Source organism: Schistocerca nitens, chromosome 2 (genome assembly GCF_023898315.1).
Source record: "Schistocerca nitens isolate TAMUIC-IGC-003100 chromosome 2, iqSchNite1.1, whole genome shotgun sequence".
NCBI classification, from domain to species: Eukaryota; Metazoa; Arthropoda; class Insecta; order Orthoptera; family Acrididae; genus Schistocerca; species Schistocerca nitens.
In genome coordinates, this window is record NC_064615.1 from 985974 (window position 1) to 1009947 (window position 23974).

The 23974-nt window shown below is 40.9% G+C and overlaps 1 protein-coding gene across 1 annotated transcript in view; it reads left to right on the forward strand.

Moving 5' to 3' along the window:
• The window catches only part of LOC126235660 (cytochrome P450 9e2-like), a 67936-nt gene that overhangs the window by 29113 nt on the left and 14849 nt on the right, over positions 1–23974 (forward strand). Inside the window, exon 6 of the mRNA XM_049944380.1 lies at positions 11879–12100. Within this exon, the coding sequence (XP_049800337.1) occupies positions 11879–12100 (222 nt within the window). The remainder of the gene's footprint in view (positions 1–11878; positions 12101–23974) is intronic.

The following is a 23974-nucleotide window of genomic DNA, read 5'->3' on the forward strand; positions in this document are numbered from 1 at the left end:
ATGTCTAAACACCTTTATGAAGAAAATAACATAGTATTTGAAAAATTCTACAACATAAATCTTATTAGCTAAACACATAAAGACAGGAAAAACACAAATATACAAGAGTACACAAACACATAGTGGGATAACACAAGGAATGGACAGGGTTTCTTTTACTGCAGTATTTTGCAAACAAAACTTTCTTTACTTCTCGGAGATCTCCCTTCGTTCCTCACTATTTCCAAAAAGTCCTATCTATACCTGTTTCCTGTATTCTAACCATATTTCTTTCAAAATAATTATGGCTCATTGTACAATACTCATTTTGGCCCAAATCTTTTTTTATATACCTTGTCAATGCATTGCTTCCAATTCATCATAGTTAGTTTCTTATATAGTCTACCCCCTCTTAAGCTAACTTAAATCTACTGAGCTCAGATGCTAAACTAAGGGACGAGGCAATGCAGTAGCACAAAACAATTAACACAAACAGCAATGATCAAAAATACAAATGGCGAAGCAAGCAACATAAATTACAACTAATATAAGGCAATGAGCAGCAAACAAGAAAAATAAATCTGGCTTAGCAGAGTAACACAAATTAAAATTCAGTAGCACTATGCCTGGCAAACAGCAGCAGCAAAAAAAAACTTATCTCTAAACATGACATAGCTCAAGCAGAAAAAATATTACACTAAAAATGGCCATGTCTAATACCTATGTCACATCTTAACACTAGAGTGATGCATCACGATAACTTACTGTACCAAAAAAATTACCAAGTAGTTGAAAAGAAAATTATGTATGCAGTTCCTGTTACTAGTCCCTTCTTATTGTTCTTTCCATTCCAAGAGCTCCTTTTTCGAAGAATGTGGATCATAAAGTAATTATTTAATAGATCTGTTGACAGAAAGTGTTCACATTAGCAAATGCATTTAATTTTATTTTATGAAACCAATGCTGCAAGACAGCTGGAAACCAGATATCAAATGAAATAAGCAATTACGCAAACCAAAGCATAAAAATATCATTCAATAGTCATGTGACATTTCATAAGTTAGTAGAAACTCTCTCAACTCTCGTAGAAAGACACTTGTCCTAATCAGGTGTGCAGTTGTAAGAATGTTTCCAAGTTATTATTAGCGTGTCGTATTTACGATGCTTTCTACAAAGGAATGTCAATAGCCAGGATAATGGCCTCCCTTTTTTTTTTCTACCACGTAATGGCTTTTTCTCAAGGCGGCTGGCACACCTGGCCGCTCACAACGAATTACGTCACGGTCACTTACCTTTCATACCGAAATATTTACGACAGCAGTTTTCGCTACAGTGACAGTCTCATATAAAAAATTCACAGGTCGAAAATTTGCGTTACAAATGTGTAGAAACAAAATCCTATAAATATAACAGTGTCCAAAAATTTTTCGCCGGCATTGTGATACATTCACGCATTTACACACATTTCCTACCTCTTAAAGTACGATTCTTGGTTTCCAACATCCTTTTTCACAAGTCAGTGTCCCTAACTGCTACTCATTACTCCTTACCTTATTACACATATATATATTCGTCGACGCTTCTTTAATATTTCATTATATGAAATATGTAGCATAATCAAATTCCTCATATAGCATCAGCTTCTTGACCATAAACATACCTCAGCAGCATAATACACATCGTCGTCGTAAAAATAACATCATAACACCTCAGTCAACTCTCAAAATCGTCGTAGCTTCCTCCAATAGTTTCAAAACCTAAAAAAATTCTCTGCTCATTTCAATAGTGTCATCAACGTCAAACGTACTTTAAAAATCATGATCCCTTACCAAATACATCATTCAAAGCTCTCATAGTACCACAATGGCTCCGAAAAAATATGAACAGTTCACAAAGTACTGACAAAATACAATTTCATAAGTGTGAAATTATTCAACTGTGTAATTACGTAAACATCTGTCACTAAATAGTAAAAAAATGTTTGTTTCTCTCAGGTAAATAATCAGATAGCTGTGTAATTTCTGTGTTAGAGAAATATGGTACCGATGTGTAAAGTTGTATAAGCAAATACCACATTAGCTAGGGTTCCTTGTGCTTGCCAAACACATGGTACACAAAGTAAGCGTGTACCCCCCTGAGGATAAATGAATAATACCCTCAGGTGTTACAGATTACAGCAATGGAATGAATTGTATCACGGAATACCTTTGTATCATTGTACTTCAAATATCTTTAAAAATAAATGTTTTAAGTACAAAATTAATCACTCAAATGCGTGTACTGTAGCGCTAAACTGTGCGTCTTGTTGTAAGATAATCTCTGTGGAAGTGTCGTAGTTATCGTCCTCCGAAAGCTGAGTTCTGCAGAAGTCAATGTACTTACCTCACGATACACAAAATGAAATGCTTTGCGAATAGATATCTTAGTTATTACGCTTATTGTTGTGATGAAGAAAGTACTGTACTCTAACGTATTGTTGTGCCACGAAAAAGGCTGTCTCATTGTTGCTATACCACAAAAGTTACTACTAAAACATGTTTTTCTTTCCAAAAGAATTCAGAAAACTGTGCAGATATAAAACAGATACAGCGCAAAAGCAACATTGTAAATTGTCACTCATTAGTAGCGTCGTGATAAAATCGTGTAGCTGTCACATAAACTAACCTCTGTGTCATCTGGTATCTCTCAGAAAGCACTTTAATTTCAGAATGTATTTTCAAATAAACCAAAATGTTGCACTAAAATCTCATTAGCAGTACCAGTACATGTTCTATGTATGTAAGCCTTATCGTCGTTACGTAATCGTGCAACTAACAAGCAAGAATGTACAAATACAACACTGTGTCGTCTGTTCACTATAACAATACATTCGTAATTTCTGTTTAAAAATGTTCCCTTGGTTCTTGACTGGATATTTAACTTCAAACATTGTTGCATGGTAACAGTTTCTTAAGTCTGACAAAGCATACTAGTAACGTGAAATGAAACATTGTATGGCAAAGACTAAGTTATAAAGCAGATTATCTTTCAATAAACGGTTTTACATGTGAAATGTGGTGTAAACCTTTACTCTTCACAGCACTCAGAGTTTCAACTTGAACGTAATTATCATGCGGTATACGTCGGTAAAGAATGCTAAAATTATTCTCAAGGCTAGCGTCTTATGTTATTTTTCTCGGAGCCAGCGGGCGCACGCGGCTGCCTGCTGTGCGAGTCATTGTCTGTCTCTTTGTTGGCGCGCGTCGTTATTGGGATTAGGAGACCTAACTTCTATAAATTCACCTTGCCGAGAAGGCCCTGCCCTGTTTAAATCCCGCCAGTTCTGATAGAATTCAGGTCTGTCGTTACGAATATATCGTCTATCGTCATGTCGGTAGTTCCTGTGGTTTCTTTCTTGTCGGTTAAGTGGTGGAGAATTTCTCCCTGAATCGTAACTGCGCGCTGGACCGTTGCGTCTAAAGTTATTCTGTCTCTCGTAATAATAATTGTTTTGGTTCCCATATTGTCTGTTTCCATGGTAATCTCTATCATATTCACTACTATGGAAGTGCAATCTTTCTCTGTACCTATTATTCTGCCAACGGTTGTCATATGGGTGGTGTCTTTTTTGGTCACGATTTGTGTTGTGAGAATAGCCTTATCGCGTCCAGTTATTATTTCTTTCATCGTGGAATTGCGACGGATATGACCTGTAATTGTTGTGTTCCTGTTTCCGCTTTCCGCGATTGTCAGTGTCAATTTCCAGTTCTTGTAACAGTCCCTGAAAAGCTTCAATGTCGTCTTTGCAACGTCCTGCTAAAATAATATGCCGTAAATGTTCAGGTAATTTGATTAAGCAAATGCGGATGAGTTCTGAGGGGCTGTATGGGTTTGACAGGTACTGATTTTTGTGCAACATGTCTTCAAAATATTTCACAAGACTGGAGAATTCAGATTGTTCGAAACGTTTCATCATTATGATGCTATGTTTTACTCGGTCTTGTGTAGCTTGAGACCAATACGCTGAGAGGAAGGCATGATAAAATTCTCCTTCACTGTGGCAATCGTGAATGACCGATCGCATTCTTACAGCTGGTTCATTCTCCAAGTAGCCACACATAAATTCTAACCTGTGCTCCAATGACCAGTTGGGAGGAAAACAATGAGAGAATTGATGGAGCCACGCTTGTGGATGAATGTCGTTGCCAGAATTCTTAAACGTTTTGAATTTACGTGTAGTAATGAACAGCTTATAGTCAAAATCATCGTGTCGGCGAGTCGCATCTCGGTCATTGTTACGTCGTGTCGGCGGTTCAATCTCAAAATCCGGTGTACATTGCCAATTTCTTTCATAATTTCCGAAATGCGCTGTGTTATTATTTTGTGGCTGTTCCGTATTTCTATGTCCCTCTTCCCGTATTGGGGCGCGAGTGTCCTCTGAAATACGTAATTCTTGTACTACTTGTGCCAACTGATCTTGCACTTCCCGGATTTCTCTTTTGTACTGTGTATTGATTTGATTTTGATTTTGTTTGAATTTTCTAATTTCTTCATACTCTTCAGTGTCAGTGAAGGCTACAGGTGTTGTGTCATTCAGATCATCATCTACCTTTGTAGATAAGTTAGTGAACTGATCTGATAGTTCGGCTACTTTATCCGATAGTGTACTTATTTCCTCAGTGTGTTTTTCTGAACCAAGTTTCAGAGTATCTACTGTGTCCTTTATGTTTTTCTGAGTTTTTGCAAGTTGCGTAACCGAATCGGTAGATGCAACTGAGTCGAATTTAGCTTGCAAGGTCTCATGATTTTCATGAACAATACTTTGCAGTTCTTTAATGGCTGCTTCGTGATTCTGTAGTGCATTTTCATGACGCGAAAAAATAGGTTGGAAATGCTCACAAATTTGTGTTTTTACGTCATTACAGACTTTTTGACATTTCTATTCAATGTGATGTAACTCAGTAGTTAAATCCTCACGTGTTTGTTCAAAATTTGCTCCAATGAGTCTAACTTTTGAAGATTTTGTTCCATTGCGTCTAACTGTTGCTGTGTTTGTCTCTGGTGTTGTTCCATTGTGTCTAACTTTTTAAGATTTTGTTCCACTGTGTCTAACTTTAAGATTTTGTTCCATCGTGTCTAACTTTTGAAGCTTTTGCTTTGTTTGTCCCATTTGTTGTATTAACTGTAATAACAATGCACTGGTGTCTGGAACATGTTCCTCAGTGCTTTTCGGCATTGAATTTGCACCGGAAACATTCACATTTTGACAAGCAGAAAATGTGTCTTGACTTATTTGAGAAAACGGTGAGGACCCAAAACCTGAATCTACAGTATTTGCAAAATTGTGTCCTGTCATTTCGGATTCCTGAGGCGAGCTGTTGCCGACCGATCGATCGATAATGCTTCCCTCTTCACTAATTGTTTCACTGTCCACGCCATTGTTTGCAACCCGCTCCATTTCCCTATGCGCAATTACCAAATTACTACTTTGAACATCAGTTAATTCATTACTCGGTGGCGCTAACACACTGCTTTCGTTTTCACTGTCATTTCTCAGTTTACTTTGGAGCCTAGTATTACGTTTTTCACACGCCATTATTGTCACAGTATTTCACACGACAACACAGAAAAACACAATTTGAAGAGCAAAAATAAGAGAACACATTAACATAACACTGAAAATAATATCTAGTTAATTGCAGCTGCGAAATACTTGGTGCAAATCTACATGCATGCCACAACTGTTTTACTGTACAACAATTAAAGACTGCAACTACAAAGGAGATTTTCTCTACAATTACGCGCTAGCAATAAACAAAAGCTACACTAATTACACAAACTACAAGAAAAAATCAGAAGATTCCAGTGAGGTATCCTAGGCTGAGGGTCGACATATGAAACGTCCCCTTTGAAAAATTATACAAGACTGTGCTTAACCTGACACACAATATTTTTAGCGAAACGCAATCTGACTTTAAATAATCTCTACAAGAGAATGGCCGAGACTAACATTAACCTGTACCTTTCACAAATCACTAAATCACTTACCTCACAATAATCTTCGTTTCTCCCACTACTGCAATACAGCAAGCGCCACTACTGCCAACTAAATAAAAGATTCAAACTATGGAAGGCACTAACTACTGATAGGGATAGTTAGCAAATGAAAGATATTAATAGAGAACAAACAATGTATTTACCTTGATATCATAATATATAAATATAGCAGTTCATGACAAATTTCAAAACTCCGCCATCTCTCTCCCCACATCCACCACTGCTGACGGCTCACCTCCAACTGCGCAACGCTACGTGCTGTTCACAGCCAGCTGCCTAACACTACAATGGCGAGTATTACAACAATGCAAAGCAGCCACAGACTGCACACAGCACAGCCAGTGATTTTCATACAGAGGTGGCGTTACCAAAAAAACCTAAACAGCCTACTTACAATATTTTGTGATCTGTCAAAGCCATTTGACTGTGTAAATCACAATGTACCTTTAAATTAATTAGAATATTATGGTGTAACACACTATGTTGCAAAATTTAAATCTTATATCTCTGGCAGGAAACAAAAGGTGTTACTAGGAAAGAGACATGTATTAAGCTATCAGGCATCATCTAAATGGGAACTAATGACATGTGGGGTCCCACAAGGTTCCATCTTAGGGCCCTTACCTTTTCTTGTGTATATCAATGACCTTTATCAGTAAAATTACCAGATGCCAAAACTGTTTTATTTTCCAATGATACAAACATTGCAATAAATAACAAATCAAGGGTAGTCTTAGAAAGATCGGCTGATAAAATATTTTTGAACATTAATCACTGTTTCTTAGCCAATTCTTTGTCACTAAACGTTGAAGAAGAAAAAACATACTACATGCAGTTCAGAATTTGTAAGGGATTTCCCACGAGTGTATGCCTAACATACAATGAGCAGCAGATAGAAGAAGTGGACAGTGTTAAATTCTTGGGATTACAGATAGATAATAAATTCAGCTAGGAGGAGCACACCACAGAACTGCTGAAGCGTCTTAACAAATCTCTGTTTGCAATGCAAATTGTGTCAGACATAGGAGATATGAAAATCAAAAAGCTGGCATACTACGCTTACTTTCATGACATTATGTCGTATGGGATTATTTTTTGGGGTAATTCATCAAGCTAAGCTAAAGTTTTCCGGTCACAAAATCGTGCAGTAAGAGCTATATGTGGTGTGAACTCAAGAGGATCCTGCAGAAGCCTTTTAGGGAACTTGGGATACTAACTACTGCTTCCCAATATATTTATTCCTTAATGAAGTTAGTCATTAAAAATATATGACTTTTTCAAACCAACAGCTCAATTCATGGAATCAATACTAGAAATAAGAATAATCTTCACAAGGATTTAAAGTCACTTACTCTTGTACAAAAACGTGTGCATTATTCAGGAACACACATTTTCAATAACTTGCCAGCAGCCATAAAAGGCTTAACAACCAATGGAATTCAGTTTAAGAGAAGCCTAAAGGATTTATTGATGGCCAGTGCAGTAATGTGTTCATTGAAAATAAGTGTGTGTGCGTGTGTGTGTGTGTAAGTACAGTTTAACTTGTGCACCATTTCAGTTGTAACCCTCCTGTATATAGAAATTTCTGGTATAAAATTGACTGAGAATTAAAAGTGATAAATTTTGGACATATGCAGCGCTATGTCATGCTCCTGTGAAACCAACCTTAATAAACTGAAAAATTCTTACATCATAATGGTGTCACCAGATAACGCTGTCTATATATCTGCTCCTAAATGGCACAGCTTAGTGCAATGCTGGCCTATCTACTACTACTGAACAACATTTTTCTCTGAGATTTGCATTATTAGAAAAAAAACTGACTTTGCTTGTTGACACAGCTGCATAGCTGGTCCTCTGATTATTAAACGACACATGACTATGATCTGGGAAAATTCAACTAAATGACTGGTAAAAAATTATGTTCTGAAAAAACATTATTATTGAAACCCTATTATTGAAAACATTTCTACAAACCATTACATAAAAAGTTGAAGATTACAAGCCTGACTTAATTAGTGCCGAGAAATCACCAAAAGATTGAAACAAATTCATATTAACATGTCAGACAAGAAATTTAAGTATGCACATGGCGATGAAGAATAATAGAGTTTACCTTACACTACATGGCAATGGACTGCGCTGCACCAGCGGCGACAGCTATTGCTCTTACGTGGCTAGCAACCGTACTGTAGCGGTGAGCTACTACGACTTCTGCTCTGTATGAGCGAGCGATTACTGCTGCTGCCGACACTGCTCTGACCTGCGATTCTATTGCAGCAGAGATGTTTTATATCGCAGGCAGCGTGTGACCGATACATCGAAATTACGCTTGCTCCAGTAGGGTAGTCAACAAAAAGCCTCTTATATAATGGACCCCTTACACAGTGCAGTAACGTGTTCATTGTAAATAAGTATTGTAGTAGTTATGTTATATGTTTATTACCTTATAAATAAAAAACATGTTTTTTTAAATTTTAAAGTCAGTGTATTAACGCGATCTTAGTATATGAATGTTTGTAAAGCCATCCCTGCTTAGTCATTTTGCACTTCCTGTCGATCTCATTTCGAGACGTTTGTATTCCTTTTTGCCTGCTTCATTTACTGCATTTCTGTATTTTCTCCTTTCATCAATTAAATTCAGTATCTCTTCTGTTACCCAAGGACTTCTATTAGCCCTCGTCTTTTAGCCTACTTGATCATCTGCTGCCTTTACTATTTCATCTCTGGAAGTTATCTATTCTTCTTCTATTGTATTTCTTTCCCCCGTTCTTGTCAATCGTTCCCTAATGCTATCTCTGAAACTCTCTACAACCTCTAGATCTTTCAGTTTATCTAGGTCCCATCTCCTTAAATTCCCACCTTTTTGCAGTTTCTTCAGTTTTAATCCACAGTTCTTAACCAATAGATTGTGGTCAGAGGCCACATCTGCCACTGGAAATGTCTTACAATTTAAAACCTGGTTCATAAATCTCTGTATTGCCATTATATAATCTATCTGAAAGCATCCAGTGTCTCCAGGCCTCTTCCATGTATACAACCTTCTTTCATGACTCTTGAACCAAGTGGTAGCTATGATTAAGTTATGCTCTGTGCAAAATTCTAGCAGGCGGTTTCCTCTTTCAGTCCTTACCCCCATTTCATATTCACCTACTACTTTTCCTTCTCTTCCTTTTCCTGCTATCGAATTCCAGTCACCTATGACTATTAAATTTTCGTCTCCCTTCGCTATCTGAATAATTTATTTTATCTCATCATACATACTCCATAACTGCCTGTCGTACAATGATATAATTTGGCAGGTACTTTTCGTGATATGTGTAAATGATGTCTACAAAATGTGTCACGATTGCAGATAGTAGTAAAGAAGTAAAAAATTAAAACCTCATGTTGATGGGCAGTTTCATTGCATGAACAGTAAACATATTGCAAACGATAAGCTGTGTTCCTTTAATCATTTTGCGGAGGCTGTCAGGGAGAAAAAGTGTCGTGAAGGTTTAAAATTATACATATAGTTTGGTGCAAGTTACTAAATGCTATCATTTCGAAATAGTGGATGAATAAATTTTGGATATTCTCGCGTCGTGGGCTGCATTTCTTTTTTCCCCTCTCCCCTATCCCTTCGATATATAGGTGGTTCTTACTCCCACAGGAATTCTTTTCAGTCAGTTATTAAATTTGGTTGACATCATGTCAGTGGTTACGAGGAGGTGTCGGGCATACAAACATACGTAAAAAATAATACATTCATTTTAATAATACGTATGGATTCGGAATACAGCTGTATTTCTAGTTTCTGAATGCTTATCAAAAATGTGGTTCAAACGGCTCTGAGCACTATGGGACACAACTGCTGTGGTCATCAGTCCCTTAGAACTTAGAACTACTTAAACCTAACTCACCTAAGGACATCACACACATCCATGTCCGAGGCAGGATTCGAACCTGCGACCGTAGCGGTAGCGCGGTTCCAGACTGAAGCGTCTAGAACCGCTCGGCCACCCCAGCCGGCGAATGCTTATCCTTTCGTTGTATGCTCCTCTTTAATCTGAGACCAAACCACTTTCTAGATATGCAGGTTGTGTGAAAACATTTTTCAGCAAGTTATGCTATTGCGAAGCTAGGTGCTCAGTGATTTGGAAACCCGCCGGCAAGGACCGACACAAGAGGATATGATGCACAAGTCATTTGCTGCACATGCTGTAGTCAAGCCGTGTCACACGGAGCAGGTTTCGCCACAAGTTTGCCTGACGCCAAGCAATAGTGTTGGCTCTGAGGTGGTGGGCACGATAGTTCGCAAGCCGCAATTGTCACGTTGTATGTCCTCTACGGCAAGTTGTTTGGTGGCACAAAATGTCTGTTTCAGGTGCTGATGTAGTTTTTTCTCGGCATGTGGGAACAATTGTTCCCTGTTTGCATCAAATAAACCAGGGAAGGCCAGAAACTGCGCCCGCGGGCTGCCGCCTTTCGTATCAGTGCAAGCTTCCTCCACCACCCCGCTATGTTGTCTGAGCGGGAAGGGAGGGGAAGTGCGAACGCGCCGCTTAGACGGCAGAACAGTCGGCGTACGGAAGACAGACAACCTTGGATGGCCTGGTTCATATCGTGCCACATTATGAAATTCGAGAAATTTAAGTTATTTGTCATGAAGAGCGGAATTACTCCGTTACTGACTGTTGGTGCAATCACATTGAAACGTCCCCTTAGAAAGTTTTATGAACGATTGTGCTGATAAACCTCTTACATTATTCGATTTTCAAACAGCTGAGCAAAACTGAACGAACTCAGACATTTCGCTCTTTACCTATTGTGATCAACACTAAACTGACACACAATATTTTTTAGCGCAACAACGTAGCATTTTCTTGAACGAACGGTTGCTGAGGAGCTTTTGATTATTTTGCCTACTTTCAATAATCCCTACAAAAGAATGGCGTTGACTAACATTAACCTATACGAGTCGTGCTTCGGTAGCTCAGATGGTAGAGCACTTGCCCGCGAAAGGCAAAGGTCCCGAGTTCGAGTCTCGGTCGGGCACACAGTTTTAATCTGCCAGGAAGTTTCAATCCAGCCTACTTACAGTTATTGTATGTTGTTTTGACTGGACCACGTCTGTCGAGAACGTGAACAGTCAGCGCTGAAACTGGTTGCTCAAATAAACTGGAAATTTAGACGGCTGAAGGTGTTTTGCTTCGACGTTTTAAATCACGATAAAGTGTTACATTCCCTCGCTCTATGGGGCTCTACGATGAGCTCTCAGATCAAGGGCGTACCCAGGATCTGAACTGGGGGGGGGGGGGCAGGTCATACTAGTCTCAGGAAACAAGGACTCGAGACAGCATACAGCACTTCTTATTAAATAAGACAGTAAACCAGTGAAAAACTGCTTTTAATAAACATTTTAAATACGAGAATGCACTTGTGCAATCCGAGAAAATATGCAGCATTTCTTATTAAAAAAAAGAGTAAAGTAGTGAAAAACTGCGAATATCTTCTAGGGGGGCAGCTGCCCCCCCTTCCCCTCGCTGGGTACGACCATGTCTCAGAATATGATCATTAGTGCTATGATTGTTGTGATTAGGAACTATTCACCTTCACCTGTTCAAACACTAGTCAAATCTCGGCACGAAAATATCTTCTGTCAGCGTTCGTTAATGTTGTCGGTGACTAAGATTTGTAGTACGAGAATGATATTTGGTAAATGCCCGCCACTTCGAGCACAATGAAAATGGATGCCACTAACGATCGTAGCGCTGTTACACATCCATCAGAGAATGAAAGAGCGAATGCCTCAGTTTATTTGGTCCACACTGATTTGAGTTTGTACAGACCTTTTCAGTCTGTTTTGTCTCCCATCACGCAGGTCTGAGCAACGACGATATCGCGGCACAAGCAATTCTGTTCTTCTTCGGTGGTTTCGAAACGGTGTCGACGGTGATGACTTTCTGCAGCTACCTGCTGGCGACGAACGAGGACGTCCAGACGAGGCTGCAGCAGGAGGTGGACGAAGTCATGAAGAAGAGCGGCGGGCGGCCCAACTATGAGCAGGTCATGGGCTGCCAGTACCTCGATATGGTCATCTCCGGTAAGTTCGAGCTTTTTTATTTTATTTTTTTTAAATCAGAAACGAAAACAAACTTAAATTGTCACACTTTTATTTTGATGGCGTATTTACTGTCATTCAGTACAGAGAGAATGGCAGTATCAGTGGGAATGCCATCTGTCTTTTTTATGGCACTGCAGATCTAGATTTCAACTGACCGTTGAACTATCACCAGTTAGCCATAAGAAGAATAATACAAGAATTAGATACAGAAGCAGCACATTGATCAAACACCCTGCCACAGTTATACACAATTATAATTCCATTATTACAATCACACAATTACATACCGTTATAAATAGTCATGTAGACTAAACGTAATTATAACAACCCATATTCCAATCTAACTCTGGGATCTACAAGTATTACTCCAAATGAGGCTGTTGTTTACACGTCCATACAGCTAACTTCGGTTTACATCATACCGGGTATCAACCCCCATATATTTATTGCCTATACATAAAAGAATGCCTTAGGCTAAGAAAAAATTTACATATATAAAAATACAGGGACTTCTGTTAGTAATTAAAATAAAATACAGTTTTCTCTGGAGGCATATAAATTCAAAAAACAGAAATCATAATCGCCACTGTACATGTATGTAGACATTATTTTAGGAAATTTTGAAACACACGTAATAATGTTTTTTTTTAATTGTGGGCAGCCAGACAAAATTGTATTTTATTATAATTAGTGCCTGAATTCCCTGTATTTTGTGCAATTTTTTTAGCGTAACCCATTCTTTTATATATGACCAATAAACAGACAGCGTTGGCAATACAGTATCACGTCAACCGAGGATATCTGTGCGGATTTGTAACAGGAGCTTCTGTTGGGCTAATGCTTGTACACACCTGAGCTAGATTGGAATATTTAAGTTACATGACTCCTAATAACAGCAGGTAATTGTGGAATTGTAGTTGTGTACAATTGAGACATGGCGTTCGATCAATGTGCTGTTTCTATGTCTGATCCTTGTGTTATTTGTTTTTATAGCACTGTTGATAAATGCACTGTCATTTGAAATCTAGATCTGCAATTCAGTAAAAAAGACAGATGACATGACGCCCGATGCTGACCTTTCAGTTGTTGGCTACATCACGGTCGTGGGTCGCATTCATTCCCATGGAACCGAACATTAAACTGTAATTCAGTTTGAAACAATCACTAGGAGGCTATCGAGTACCGTCTCAGTTACAGATTTATTTAGATAACTTTTCGGCCGTTTCCTCAGTTTCGAATATTTGTACAAACCACTTGATAACATTTTTACTTCGAATACGTTTTGTTATACTGGAAACTGACAAACATTGATTAATGAAGTACTGGAAATGGAATATGAACACGTCTTAATCGGTGATGCTTATTTTGGGGATTGACAGAGGATCGTAAACACAGTAAGTGAAGTACCATGTGGAAGATGAAGACACTGACCCATAGCAGTTCAACAGTATGAAAGCTTAATTTTATGTCCCCATATGATAGAAACGATGACATCACATTGTCTGTCCTATTTACCTTGTCATTAATGGACGAAGGTGTAGAGTATCAAGATTACGAACATCGTAGGTTTAGGAGCACCTCCGCAATCAGCGGCCACGGAAGTTGGCTAGATGGGAAACTATAAAATAGCCATATAACCGACTACAGAACAAGCGGAAGCTAGTTTCTGCACTATTTTGCCTTGGGTTATCTGAGGTATTTTAGGAAAGTAAAGATCATTGTCACTGTCAGTGACAGCAAGAAAGCGGGGTGTATCGGCGGTTATGCGGAAGAATCTATTTTTCACCATTTGTAGAATGGCAGCAGTTTTCTTCATTTATTCTACGTCCGGATCTGAAGCTTAAAGCTCCATCTTCAGGTGCCACTAAATAATTACGGGAACTTAAATGTATGGCGGTCGGGCCAGTAAGTCAGGTGGAACACACCCACGTCAAACTCGTGGGGGCGTAGAACCAGCAGCCACAGCGCCCACATGGACATGACGACATGCAAGTGACTACTCTCCGTTCATCATAAGGGTAAACCTGATGTAAACAAACACAAACGCGATGACAGGTCAGCAGCCATAGCTCTCTATGCTGGTAGTGTTCCGCTCTTAGGAATTACTATTTCACTGTAAATGAAAATTTGAGACATTCTGATGTGTTAACAGCTATCAACACTTTTCTCAATCATACTTTAGCCACATAATTTTTATTTCAAAAATCGTGTACAGTCACAGTGTCTGTAGGCGCTACTTGTGCTCGGATTGTCTCACTGTCCATATGTACCACGAAAATGGATGAGACTGCTTCCTGTTTCGTAGTGAAACAGGCGCGTGGAACACCCTTAATGCCTATAAACAAGTTCTTAAATGTTTTTCACAACTTACAGAGAAGTATGAGCTTTGAAGTTTATTGAGTAACATGATGTACTAAATATAAGAAATATGACCCTTACTTGTAATCGTGACTTCCTTGTTAATCAAGTGGGCTAGTGGGCATTGGTTCGAAACCCGTTATGATCAACAATTAGTTTTGATACGTTTCAATATCTAAATCATTTTAATATGAAATTTATCAATATGTGGTAATTAACACATAATTAACCATCATATTTAAAGAAAAAGGCATGTCTTCTGGTTTGTAATTACATATCACATGCAGAATTCTGGTTTTCATTGCAAATACACATTCTTAATTATCCATATATTGCAAAAGATTGTTACAGATTTTGAAGTTGTCGCGACAAATAACAAGACATTTAAGCTGCCAAACTTACTAGAACTAATGCATGAAGCTCTGTGACATGTCACTGCCGAACGATGGCAAATGCAGGACAGATCATCATGAAAGTGGAGGAGGAGGAAATGTGTACATTTTGGTGGCTTGGAGTTCTGTTGTTGATTGGCTCGTTATCGGCGTAGCAGTACTGAAATGTAATCGCTTTCCTCAGAGTCCGATATGGAATAAGTTCAGAGATGACCAGACGACTATGATATCCTGGTGGCTTCAGTATTTAACTACATGGTGAAATTGCAGCTGTGCGCCTTTATACCGCACATAGCTCAAGCAGAGAAAGTCAGGAATTTGCATCTCTCTTGTTTTAAGTTACAGTACTTTGCTAGCTAAGATTGAGAGCATCTTTTCCTTCTGATTGCCTAAGAAGCCTAACAGGTGAGTTTTACCATATTTCCCTCTGTTCGAGAACTAAATGACATTTGCATCTCTACTACAAATGTTCAAGGTGGCTGGCCAGCGCTTTCCAAGGTAAACGTGCCGATAAAGCTGTTGTCCCGTATTATTGCTGAGTCGACGTTCGCGTAACGCACAACATAAAATGTATCCTCATTATTGTACTTGACTGTACTCGAGACAGAATGGCTTCTGCTCCGCGCGAAACGAAATCCGATGATGAACTTAGTGTTGCGGGGTCAGTGTGTCGAACCCGAGACTCCAGATGGCAGAGCTGAAGCCGGGACCCAACACACCGTATTTTGTCAGGAGGCCGAGCAACTTCACGAGAGCCGAGGGACAGTGCAGGCTGATACAGCGGTATTCAGATAAGATTCGTTTATTCAGATAATTTGCAGGACTCGATGGGTGAAGCGTAGTGTTGGCGCTGTCACGCGAGTCCAGCCGGCTGAGCAGACTCCTGGTACGCCGGCGCCACTGCTGCTGTCGACAAGGCTGGCCCGCTGTAAGTCAGCCTCGCTCTCCTGGTCGCCGCCCGCCGGTGCTTTGCGACTTGTGCCACACCTCTGCCCGCAATTCCGGAAACTGCTACAGTCCCTGGTGCTTGCTGCCCTCCACCCTGTTTGGCCAGTTCTGTCCAACCGTAGGACTGGTCACCCGTGGCCCTCGGGCCGCCACTGCTCCCAGGACAGGACCAGACTCGAGCCCTCATCATCCTGGATGCTGTGCAGCAACTTGCTGCTAGTGGTGCTTGGCGGACGGCAGCAGCCAGCACCATCTCTGGCGCTGTTGCAGCACTGACATGCCTCCCGCAGCGTATGCCTCAACCGGACCCCAGTGCACCAGATGGGAAGCAAACGTGGCCTGTAGAGTGGAGTGGAACCGAGCCCCTCCTGGACCTGCTGCGGACCGCTGTCACTGCCCTCTTTCAGGCAGACCGTGCGATCTCCACGTTACAGGCTGCCGTTCTGTCCTGCCCCGGTGTTGTGTCCCAGAAGCGGAATATAGCGTGAACAAGTACATCGAAAGCAGAATACAAGTTTATGCAGAATACTTATAACATTGCTGCTAGACTGGCCCCTATAGCGAAGCCCAGCACAGGTGTGTCCCAACGCTTGGCTGACCTTGCACACGCTGTCCAAAGCTAAAATTGTCTGTCTATTTATATCAGTTTTCCCCTCGCTTCTGATGTAATGTCAGGGAGAGACAGAAACTATGGCAGGGATAAATTCCCACATGTCATCTACTTACAAACCGTCACTCTTGGGTCTGGCCTAGTGCCCCGCCTCATACATCACAATAACTCAAAGCAACGCTGCACTTTTCTGTCTCGTTGTTGCTCCACTCAAAACAAATTGTACGTGCAACACTGCCATCAAAGTTCTGCCCCTGTGAGTGCCATGTCTACCTTGCCTGGCCTGCTGGCTGTTGACTGTTACCACACTCTGCCAGCAGCCCCAGATTTCATCGCCCAACCGCACCTTCATTGAATTCTGACAAAATCTCCCTTTCCTTCGATTAGGATTAATACTAGCACTACACCTCCCTTCATTCAACAACATTCGGCCTGAATCGAGATATAACAGATGTGGATTGTGGCTGCATAAACATACCTTGTTCACAAAACTTACATTCTACAGACTAAAACTAATGAGAAAATCAAAACACTAACTCTACACCAGTACATTGTGCACACTGGTTACCCATGCCGTAGCCAACTGATGCGTTGGCACCTCGTCTACTGCTGCACGTTCCCACACTGTCCACAAAGCTATACTCAAGAAAAATAGAAAAACGGCTCACCCTGTGGCTGAAATGCTCACTGCCATTATTCTGTTGCTCCGATGCTGTTGTAACGTTCGAACGTGTTCTAATACTTTATTAATCATGATAGATCCTTCCTGTGCATTAATAAAGGAATGTTACGTTTCCAAAAACTATGGGTTTAACGTGAAGTTTAAAGATGTCAGATTCTTCACTGGTAATATCTCTAGAACCCCTTCCGGATAAAACAACTTCCTATGTGACAAATTTAAAGCTGCTTCACCTGTATGTGATGCTGGAAGATAGAAATCCTCCCCCACAATCTCACGAACCGTACCATTTATAATTATTCGACTTTCTCACAGTTGCAACCTCCTTATTTTATCCGCTCTCTGATTGGTATAACAAGTTACCATCACACATATTGACGTAAATACCGAATGTAACGAGAGTCCCTCCCTAGCTTCTGCTAGTAGGAGTGTGTCGCTAACATCTCTTTCTCACAACTTCAGCCATTCATAATCCCCAGGAACAATACAACTTCGCATGTACTACTATCCATAAAAACTGGTCGATCAGGGCAAATCATCACTCGCCCCTGAGTACAATACTCCAACTCTGACAATGGTAGTACTCCGTGAGTTTCTCTGTTCGCCGAAATAAAAAGTACGTCTTGTGTCCTAATCTGCACCCATTTACCGATCTCCTTCCATTTCACTGGGTATGGATCGATAGTGTAACGCTCATAATGTCAGTCAACTCTGACTACTGCCGGCCGCGGTGGTCTCGCGGTTCTAGGCGCGCAGTCCGGAACCGTGCGACTGCTACGGTCGCAGGTTCGAATCCTGCCTCGGGCATGGATGTTTGTGATGTCCTTAGGTTAGTTAGGTTTAAGTAGTTCTAAGTTCTAGGGGACTAATGACCACAACAGTTGAGTCCCATAGTGCTCAGAGCCATTTGAACCATTTTGAACTCTGACTACTGGAAAATTGACATCAATGTAAACTCGCGCCCCATCCGTGCTCACCTATACCAATGACACATGAAAGAATATTGGTTCAAATGGTTCAAATGGCTCTGAGCACTATGAGACTTAACTTCTGAGGTCATCAGTCCCCTAGAACTTAGAACTGCTTAAACCTAACTACCCTAAGGACATCACACACATCCATGCCCGAGGCAGGATTCGAACCTGCGACCGTAGCGGTCGCGCGGTTCCAGACTGTAGCGCCTAGAACCGCTCGGCCACTCCGGCCGGCAAAGAATATTGGTATAGCGGCCTGTGTTACCTCCACTACATGTTCTATATCTTGTGGAAATCGCCTCTACGCTAATTGTAATCCTCTAAAAAGATCGTCTGGCGAGTTTAACACAGGACTAAGGTGCCCATTTACCACATGATATACTGCTTCCTGTAACATCGTAACTTCTGTACGTGCTTCACTTAATCGGTCTGCTAATTCCCTGAGCAACCTGGCAATAGCCAACATACCATCCAATATGTTTAATCTTTTCTGCATCATCCCCAAATCGCTACTTATAACTTCCCGTGTCCCTCCCGCATATCGAGTCAACTCCTCCACTAAGGTTCCTACGAGCTTGGTGTTGTTCAAGACCCTTGTTTCTAGGCTTCACAAACGTCTTGCGTGTCTCTCTATGGTTCCTCTAACCTCACTGACCGCTTGTTCCACCTGCATTACTGATTGATTCAATGCTCAGACATCATCGTCATCCACTGTACTGAACACCGTTTTTAATACTTTCCCCCTGCATTTATCCATCCGCTCTTGCGCCTAGTTACCATCTGTGGCACACTCTCCACTAAACGAGACAATTGATCCCTAAGTTTACTATAAGTCAACTGTAATTCTTGATATTCCCCCAGGACTTCTTTTAGTTTGTGATTCCTTTCCCCCCTCAGTATACATTTCCGAGAACGATTCCTGTAATTTTCGTACTTCATTCCTGATCTTCCATATCTCTATTGTTGTTCACAGCAACCACTTATGACTTGTTACTGATATATCTGGCTGTCATGAATACAGTACCCCTGTCTGCAAGGACTCGATCATTATCTGTTGATGTCCAGCTCCACCACAGATCAGCATCCCCATGGCTGTCACCCAACACGTCCACATATGTTCTGACCCTGCGAAGAAAAAGAACAAAACATGCCTCTACTACCCCTTTTCCAATCCTCGAAAATTCCCGATAGTTCACTCTGCCCCTAAAAAGTAGTCTCCCCCATACAATGACAAAACAACTAAAACAACAAACAAGAAAAACGCAATTATTATAGGCCACACCAAAAGGCGAGAAAAAGAGATAGGAAAAAAACGCGCGCGCACACACACACACACACACACACACACAAGAAAAACGCAAATTATCACTTGATACAAAAACAAAATGTAAACATGCCATACAATATTACACATTATATGTCCACTGTTGTGCTTCAGCCGAGACCTTCTTCCTCCGCTTGCTTTGCCTAGTCTCGGCAGTCGGGTCACTTCCTTGCAATTGAGGTAATCTGTCCACCATTGCTTTAAAAGGCTTTACTCTATTACGAGGATAATGGATGTTTTTGTTGGCAGCTGCACTTTAACATTCACAGGCGAAGTCATCTCCACAACCTGGTATGGTCCGTAGTACTTCGTCAAGAATTTTTTCGTCTTTCCCTTAGGTGTATATAGATTCGTGATGAATACCCTTTGACCTACCCTGTACTGTGGTAGAGGTCCCAACCGCCTATTCGGATCTTCCTGCGTCTCTGACGCTTTCGTATCGTCCTTCTGTACCCTCTTCCAGACTTCCCGTATTGTCCGTGCAAATTCACTCACTGCATCCCATTTAGCTCCCAATTTCGGACATAGAACGTCAAGACCACCTCGAACGGTGACATTCCGACCTCTGAATGTATTTTAGTGCTATAACTCGATACCACATACACGAGATAAACGCATACGTTTATAGTGATAATGTCCCCCAGGAACAGTAAAAGGTGTCTTTGCCCCATGCTCCGGCGCTATTTCCGACTGATGGTATCCACTCCATAAATCCATTCTCTTAAAATACTTACATTGTCCCAGATTGTCCAGTGTGTCCGTGATGGTCGGAATCGGATATGTGTCAGAAATGATTTTCGCATTCAGAAACCTATAATCACAACAAAACCTGTATTTCCTTGTACCATCCACCGACTTCTTAGGTACAAGAAATACATTGTTTGAATATGGACTATCACTGCGCTCTGTGATTCCATACCGTAGTTTTGTTGTACAAATTAGCGGTTGCTTATGATGTGCTATCCTATATGGTTTCCTAAACACTGGTGTATTATTCTCCATTGGTATGTGATGCGTCGTAATCGGTGTTGCCAGTAACCTACCCTTCATTCCAAATAAATCGCTAAATGTCAATAATATTTCCTCCAATGCGACCCTGTCATCTCCCTGCAAATGCTGTAATTGTCCCCTTAATTGCTATGCATCGACCTTTTGCTTATGGCTCGCCTGTAATCATACCTATCGAAGTCAGCTTAACCAAAAACCCCGATCGTGGCCAATAACAACCCTTTCGACGAGCTAAAATACGCTCTGCCGAAGTTATCTACACTTACAGGAACCCTATAATCTCCTTCCACATAACTTGCTTGAGCTAAACTCCTCCGCAAAAATCAGTGCGCATTATCCAACTCCTCATTACTCTAGAGTGGCTCCACCACATACAACGTATCCTTTGGTAAGTCCGTATTTATCGAAACCCAAACTACCTTTCCTGTACCTGCCGCTATGCTATCCTGCTGATCGACCTTTACTGAATCCGTTCGCAGTGTAGCTGGTGTGACTTTCATGTTAAGTGCACCTTGCGACATTCGTCCATCTGCAACCGTTTCCCCAAAGCAAAACATTCTTCCACCGAGATCCACTGTTTGCTGCCAAAGATCTATCTTCGCACAATGTTTGCCAAGGAAGTCCAGTCCGAGAATCACTGAATACCCCTCACCCACACATGGTAACACCTATATGTGCTCACTAAACTTAGTTCCTGCATCACGAATTGAAGTACCGTCGTACCCAATGACTCTACTTTATTACCTCCCACCCCACGTGACCTATAGCGTGGTGGCTCACGCCTTCTCCTGCTAAAGAGGCCTAGACTAATAACAGACACGTGTGCTCACGTGTCAACCAGAAACCTTTGTTCCCTTCCGTTTACCGAGCCTAATAAGCCTACAAGCGCATTACCTAATTTCACTGGGACTGCTCTTCGGCGGTTGAAGCAATCCCGTTCTCGTTTAACAGCTGTTGTCGCCGAGGTTCCCCCCTACTTTTACTCCTCCAGTTCACTGCCCGGTGTTCCATTTTCCCACATGAGTACCACCGCAACTGACGCTGACACTGCCTCCTAATATGACCCACCTGGCCACAGCCAAAACACTTAATTTCCGTTGCCAGAACTTTATGCCCCACCCTTTGCTTTGTGGCATAACCTACCTCCTCTAAGTACGTGGCAGTCCTTAGAGCCGCCGCAAGATGACTGAGATTCTCCATTCCCACCCGACTTGACATCTTCCGCGGTACTCCACACAAAAACACATCTAACACCCTGTTCTCGGCCTCTTGTAACAGCGCTTTATTAGTCTTCCCATTTGTGACAGTTCAAACGTTTGTACATTCAGTTTTCAAATCCTGTCTGAGAAAACTTCCACAGTCTCATTTCACCTCACAACTAGCAGCTACTCTAGATTAGCCGAGCGGTCTCTAAGGTACGTTGTCCAAGACGCGACGCACACTAGCGACTGCGACGGGTCGCTACGTGACGTCAGAAGTTGCCTGCTGGCGCATGCGCAGTTCGAGTTTGGGATGCGACGCGCGACTGTTGCGGCAGCTGCCGCAGCACTGCACCAGTGAGCAGTGTTGCGACGGAAGTCGGACGACACAAAGACGTACCGCTGTCAGAAAGATGTCGAGCCACTCAAGGAAAACTGAAATGAGCCACTCACAGGATGTGCTGGATGCTCTGTGAGCTGGTCTCGCAACATCCTCGCCTTTACGATTTGAAGAACCCTAAATATGGAGACACTATGTTCAGAGACAGAATTTGGGAAGAAATTGGTGCACAGTTGAAACTGGCAGGTGAGTGAAATATATAATATTTTCCCATTAATGCAAATTTTTCAGGCCTATTATGAAAATCATATAATCCATGCAGATGTAGAATTAGAATGATGAAAATGAACTTGAAGGTCAATCTTCGCATTACTCTTTTTTGTGACGATAAAAATTGAAAACGGCAAGTACATTATAAAATGAACAATCTAAAGTACAACGAGAAAGTTACATTTTACAATACCTTCACTTCGAAAGTAAACGGTAGATTGGTGTCTGGATGATACCTTCTAGTTGTGAAAAACCACCACCAGATTGTTGTACAGCTTTCTGTAATCAATAGATGTTCGTTTTTGAGGAAGGCGTTTCTCAACAGATTGCGCAAACAGTTCGCTGCAATAAGTAATTTGTCACATTTACTTCAATTCATTGGTAGAAGATGGTGCTCAAAAAACTTGTGCCAAAAGTGCACTACTGTTTTACAAGGCCCTTCTGGTCTGACACAGTTCACAATTGAAATTCGTCTTTTGTAAATCCTGGAGTCATCTTTTGAGTGCAGCTTGGCAAGATTAAATGTTCATGTCATCCATAACGATGTATGCTGTCAGAATATAAGAATATGGAAGTTCATTTGGATGGGAATAAAGAGTCAGTCGGCTATGAAAGTTGCCTTAGCTTGTTCCAAAAGTTTCTGCATGGGAGAAACTGACAAGTATAATTTGGGGAAATTTTGTGAACAAGCACAGACATTATTTCTTCCACATTTCTGCTAGTATATGCTGTAGACGTTCAGAATGAAAATTCTAGAGATGTTTAAGGTGTAACCCTATCTTGTTGTCAAGAACTTGAAACAATGCAATGACCCTAGCGTGCGCTTATTGTTAATAAACTTATCTTTCATTGGAATTTTAGGTGAAATGTGCAAAAACACATCGAGGAATATTCGGGACTCGTATCAGAGAAATAAACGAGAAAGAAAGCTTGGAACAGGTTCAGATGCCTCAGCAAAGCCAAGAAAATGGGTTCTGCTTGATCACTTGGCTTTAAGAAACCTACATTTCGTGGCATTTTAAATGAAATTGTCAAGAGCATATGGATAAATATTAGTAACTCATACCGGAGAAATATATGACATAAAATGGTTTCATTAAGTCCCAATGTGTCAGCGAAACAAAACAAATGCATTCTCTATCGTGTGATGACCACACGATTCTCGTTGCGCGTCGACAGAACTGGCGGCTAGTCGCGACGCTCCCGGAGATATATGAGCCCAAATCTCGGAAACGGAGATCGATATCATTCTGATCTCAACTTTAAAAATAATTTCGATATGTTAGCTTCTTTTCATCGGCAACGATGTATGACCTAACGTGAACCATACGTAAAGTAGCCAGCGACCACATTTTTCACTGTACACAATTCAAATTTTATGCAGTAGGTTACTTGTAAATTAAGTATCGGAATAACTGTGACGAATATCGGAAAAATAGACACCTCATTATCAAGCTGTGATGTGAAACTGTAAGATACGCAAACATCAATTTTTTGTGCCTTTTACTTTCCTCACAATTGATAGAGAAGTAATATACAGCGAAAAAAACACGCAAAACCGGAAGAGATACTTTTCAATTTTTTAAAGTAAAAGGGGAATCTGTATCGAAAAAGTAACTCTGGGAGCCGATGTAAGTTTGTTGCATTAACATACAGTATTTTTTACAACAAGAAAATCGGAATTCTTATTTTTCTTATGTATTTGAACCCGCCGCCGCCGACCGGAGCTTGGGAAACGGCGACGACTCCAG